General features: G+C 33.5%; 1 protein-coding gene across 1 annotated transcript; it reads left to right on the forward strand.

Annotated features, from left to right (window-relative positions):
- Positions 1–2,900: 2,900 nt before the first annotated feature.
- Positions 2,901–4,318, forward strand: LOC101493977 (protein ALWAYS EARLY 2-like). Its single transcript, XM_027335271.2, has 4 exons — positions 2,901–3,176; positions 3,324–3,702; positions 3,865–3,942; positions 4,053–4,318. Exons 1-4 carry the CDS (start codon positions 3,174–3,176, stop codon positions 4,316–4,318), a joined length of 726 nt encoding a protein of 241 aa, XP_027191072.1. The 5' UTR covers positions 2,901–3,173.
- The last annotated feature ends 1,397 nt before the right edge of the window (positions 4,319–5,715 follow it).

Raw genomic sequence — 5,715 nt, forward strand, 5'->3', positions numbered from 1 at the left:
TAAGTTTTTAGGTCAATTATAGACCATTTCGGTTTTTAATCAATTTTGTTCGTCGAATAAGTGCAATAATGTAGTTCATCGAATAACTGCATAAGTGTCACTAGTTTTGGATTTTATGTAATTTTTGTTTTTGATATGTTTCTTTTTAGCCATTTTAATTCATATTTATTTTGGTTTGTCCAATAAGTTGAAAAGGCTCACAACATTAATATTGTATGTGATTTTGGTCCTTACGTGTTCTATTCTATTCCTTTTTCTTTTTTATTCAATGTAGTTGGTCTAATAAGTGCAAAAGTCTGAATGGATTAATATATTAAGTCATTTGTGGTCCTTACTAGTTTTAGGGTTTTGGGTTTACGCATTAGTGTTTAGGGTTTATGGTTTTGGTTTTACGGATTAGGGTTTAGGGTTTAGAGTTTAGGGTTTAAGGTTTAAGGTTTTGGGTTTACGGTTTAGGTTTTAGGAGTTAGGGTTTAGGGTTTAGAGTTTAGGGTTTAGGGTTTAGGGTTTAGGGTTTAGGGTTTAAGGTTTAGAGTTTAGGGATTAGGGATTACGGTTTAGTGTTTAGTGTTTAGGGTTTAGGGTTTTGGGTTTTGGGTTTAGGGATTAGGATTTAGGGTTTGGGTTTTAATCAATATATGTCATTATACAAGTGCATAATTCAAAATGGATATTTATTTTAGGTCATTTTGTTATTTATAAGGTGTAATCTATTTATGAGTTGTTATCCATTGTAGTTCGCCAATAAGTTCAAAAGTCTCAAGGCATTAATATCTTAGGTCACTTAGGTCTTTACTAGTTTAAGGGATTAGGGTTTACGGTTTAGAGTTAAGTGTTTAGGTCTATTATAGACCATTTTGGTTTTTAATCAATTTAGTTCGTCGAATAAGTGCATTAATGTAGTTCATCGAATAACTGCATAAGTTTCACTAGTATTGGATTTTATGTAATTTTTGTTCTTGATATGTTTCTTTTTAGCCATTTTAGTTCATATTTATTTTCGTTTGTCCTATAAGTTGAAAAGGCTCAATGCATTAACACTACTAGAAATTTCGCCTATAGTGACCGATTTAGAGACCAAATATTTTCAGTCACACTAGCGACCGAAATAGAGACCGTAATTTTGAATTTATGAACTAAATATTTTTTCGTCACTAAATCGGTCGCTAATTAAATTTAGAGACTGAAATAGCGACTACAATTGCAGTCGCTAATTATCACTAATAGAAAATTTGCCTTTTACACTAGCGACCGAAATAGAGACTGAAAATTTAATCCTTGAAACTAAATATTATTCTGTCACTAAATTGGTCGCTAACAAAAATTAGAGACTGAAATAGCAACTAAATTTTAGCGACCAAAATTTCAGTCACTAACTATTTTTTAATTACATAATTTAATTTAATTTATTAATAAAAAAACAAAAAATGTGAAATAATTTTTGCATAATTTTTTTTTTTAGAAAATGTGAAATATTTAATAACTAATTAAAAAAAGAAATAAAAAACAAAATTATGTATTCATGTATTTGAATATTTGTGCTGTCAAAGTTTTTATTTTTCCATTTACTCAAATAAACACTAAAACCCCCAAATAAACACTAAAACCCCTATTTCCTACTACCGTACGTTCTCAACACCACATGTCAACCACTCCCAGCCTAATTGAATAGGGCAACCGTTCTTTCTACAAAAAAAATCAGTTCTTTTTTTCTTTCTCAACCCACCACAAATCCTAAAACCATCATTCGTTGCTAATCCCCTCTCATTCCAACCTCCGCAACTACGACGTGAAGTCAACCGGGTCTCTTAAACCGTTAAACTACAACTGTGGCGTGAACCAAAAGGTAAAGAATTTATATTCTAATTTTATGATTATGCTTCATTATTTGTGTTTTTTTTTTCTGTGATGTAATCATTTTCAATTTATTAAACTAAAGGGGGTAAAAATATTCTGCATATAAGGTGTTTGATAAAATGCTCTTTTAGTAATTTTAACTAAAATGGATAATTTGTTACTGAAATTTATGGTTGTAGCAATGTGTTTACTGAAATTTAATTTGCTTTTATGGCAATGTTGCAACCGTAAGATCCAAAATATGAGATCCTTAATCCTACTTCGACCATAACTTAAAGCTTGCGATATTTGATATTGAAGATAATTGTTCTCTAATGTGGCCGATAAACTTACTGAGGAGCTAATAAACTTAATTAGGATAGATTTCTATAAAAATAATAAAGTATAACTTTAATTTCAAAGCTAACAGTAACTGCCCTGTTCAATTTGGTGAATTTGGGGAGTATTTTAGATATATAAATCATGTCAGCTTAGACTTACCAACTTGAGGTTTTGGGGTACTTGATTTCTGACGCTAACCATATCCGAATCAGAGGAGAGAATGAAGTTTATTAATTTTACCATGGTTTATGTTTGCTCGTGTCTAATATCTGCAATTTTTTCCCCAATTTGAATAATTGGAATTAAGTTGTGATTCAGCTGATGTCAAGTGCTATCATCAAGAGAAGTTGTTATGTTGAAATATAAGAGTTTGCATTACTTTCTCAATGAAGTCTGGTATTTCACAGCGATCTTGATCATGCACCCATTGCCTTTGTTAGGATTTTCTTTCCTATATGTGGAAATTCCTTGTGGCTAAAATTTTCAAATTAAGTAGTACCAGTGATAAAATTACACCCTTCTTAAACTTTCCCTCCCTTCCATTGTGTTTCAAATAGCACAAAATGTGCAGATAGAATAATTTCCTATTTCAACGCCATTCAACCCAAATATTGAAATACGAGTAGCAATTTTTATTTTCTGAATTGTTAGTTGTGCTCATATTCCTTGCAACATTTTTCACACTTTGTAAGATAATCTGCAGTGGATTGCAATATTGATGGTTATTCAATTAATCAGGTATTCAACCTCGTGCTGTTGGGAAAAGGACACCCCGAGTCCCAGTTTACCACTCTTACAAGCAAGATGATAGGGAGAATTATGTTTCACCTAATAAAAGAAGCCTGAAGTCCACTGTTGATGCTAATGATGACGAAGTTGCACATGTAGCTTTGGCATTAACCAGGGCTGCACAGAGAGGGAGCTCTCCCCTAGTTTCTCGAACACCACATAGGAGAGAAGAACAGAAGTCCTCTCCTGTTCAGAGCTGGGAAAGAATGGTATTTACTGAGTAAATGTTCTGAATGTGTGAATAAGCGCTAGCATTCAAATACTATCTTATGGAAATCTTTGTGAATAACTTGCTTATGTTTGATATGATGTAGTTTTAAAAGTGATTTTTGTTTTTTTGTAATTTTTCCAACTAGAACCAAATGTCTAAGACGGCTCGTGCCAAGTTTCGTGATGTTTCCGTGGATGAAGAGTTTTTGGAAGGTAGTATAGAAAGTAGGGGAGCTGAAAATGGAGAATATGTTAAAGATACCGGTTCCTTGATGGATATGGAAGGCAGGGGCACCGGTGAAGTTCTTCGGAAGGGAGAAAAAAATTACAGAAAGAAAGAGAGAGTGAAAAATGTTGGAAATTATCAGCTTGATGATGGAGGAGAAGCATGCAGCGGCACTGAAGAAGGACTTAGTTTTCGTTCTTTGAATTTGAAGGAAAAGAATATGGAGGTTATTAATGAAAAGTTTGAGCAATTCACTCCAACAAGTCAGCGGAAAAGAAACAAAAAACTCTTTTTTGGAGGTAATTCTGGCGCTAGAGATATCTATGCAAATTGTTTATGCAACTTATAATTCCTTTTCCTGCCTTAACCTGGGGACAAGGTTAATGGTTGGACTTTTGCATAAAATATAAATTTTCATTTATCTCTCTAAATTGACAATATTTTATTACTTTATCAACTAGATGAAATCCACGCCTTGAATGCTTTGCAAACTTTGGCTGATCTCTCTCTAATGATGCCGACATCTATAGTTGAATCCGGTAAGAATAAAGTCATTGACATACTTTAAAAGGTATAAGTGTAGGGGAGACACACAAACACCTGTCAAAATTCTTTTAATTGATTATTCAACTCTTCCTTGCCCATCTAGAATCATCTGTCCCGTTGAAGGGAGAAAGAATGACTGTTGATAAAGATGATAAGTCTGCTTTACCCGAAGCAACATCAACAAGTCATAAGAGAAATAAAGTTAAACTCTGCGCAGTCCCTGGAGCTGACACTTCAACCTCCAAAAAATCTAAACTCGGAAAGGATATAGCAATCTCAATAATCGGTCACAAAATTAGTCACAAAATGCAGTCACAAAATCGGTCACAAAATTCGGTCACTAAACCGGTTACTAAATTCGGTCACTAAACCGGTCACTAAATTCGGTCGCTAATTCGGTCACTAAATTCGGTCGCTAAATCGGTCACTAAATTCGGTCGCTGATTTGGTCGCAACAGCTAGCGACGAGCAGTTTACCAACTGATTTAAATTGGTCACTAATTCGGTCGCTAATTGATTTAGTGACCGATTTTCTCCATTTAGTGACCGAAAATGTGGTCTCTAAAAGCGTTTTTTCTAGTAGTGTAATATTGTATGTCATTTTGGTCCTTACGTGTTCTATTCTAGTCCTTTTTTTTTTCTTACTCAATGTAGTTGGTCTAATTAGTGCAAAAGTCTGAATGGATTAATCTATTAGGTCATTTGTGGCCCTTACTAGTTTTAGGGTTTTGGGTTTACGCATTAGGGTTTAGGGTTTAAGGTTTTGGTTTTACGGATTAGGGTTTAAGATTTAGGGTTTAGGGTTTAAGGTTTAAGGTTTTGGGTTTACGGTTTAGGTTTTAGGGGTTAGGGTTTAGGGTTTAGGGTTTAGGGTTTAAGGTTTTTTGTTTACGGATTAGGGTTTATGGTTTAGGGTTTAGAGTTTAGTGTTTAAGGTTTTGGGTTTACGGTTTAGGTTTTAGGGTTTAGGGTTTAGGGTTTAGGGTTTAGAGTTTAGGGTTTAGGGTTTAGGGTTTAGAGTTTAGGGTTTAGGGTTTAGGTTTTGAGGATTTAGGGTTTAGTGTTTAGGGTTTAGGGTTTGGGTTTTATTCAATATATGTCATTATACAAGTGCATAATTCAAAATGGATATTTATTTTAGGTCATTTTGTTATTTATAAGGTGTAATCTATTTATGAGTTGTTATCCGTTGTAGTTCGCCAATAAGTTCAAAAGTCTCAATCCATTAATATCTTTGGTCACTTAGGTCTTTACTAGGTTAAGTGATTAGGGTTTACGGTTTAGAGTTAAGTGTATAGGTCTCTTATAGACCATTTCGGTTTTTAATCAATTTAGTTCGTCGAAGAAGTGCATTAATGTCGTTCATCGAATAACCGCATAAGTGTCACTAGTTTTGGATTTTATGTAATTTTTGTTTTTGATATGTTTCTTTTTAGCGATTTTAGTTCATATTTATTTTGGTTTGTCCAATAAGTTGTAAAGGCTCAAAGCATTAATATTGTATGTGATATTGGTCCTTACGTGTTCTATTCTATTCCTTTTTCTTTTTTATTCAATGTAGTTGGTCTAATAAGTGCAAAAGTCTGAATGGATTAATATATTAGGTCATTTGTGGTCCTTACTAGTTTTAGGGTTTTGGGTTTAGGCATAGGGTTTAGGGTTTAAGGTTTTGGTTTTACGGATTAGGGTTTAAGGTTTAGGGTTTAGGGTTTAGAGTTTAGGGTTTAAGGTTTAAGGTTTTGGGTTTACGGTTTAGGTTTTAGGGG

Source organism: Cicer arietinum, chromosome 5 (genome assembly GCF_000331145.2).
Source record: "Cicer arietinum cultivar CDC Frontier isolate Library 1 chromosome 5, Cicar.CDCFrontier_v2.0, whole genome shotgun sequence".
Lineage (NCBI taxonomy): Eukaryota > Viridiplantae > Streptophyta > Magnoliopsida > Fabales > Fabaceae > Cicer > Cicer arietinum.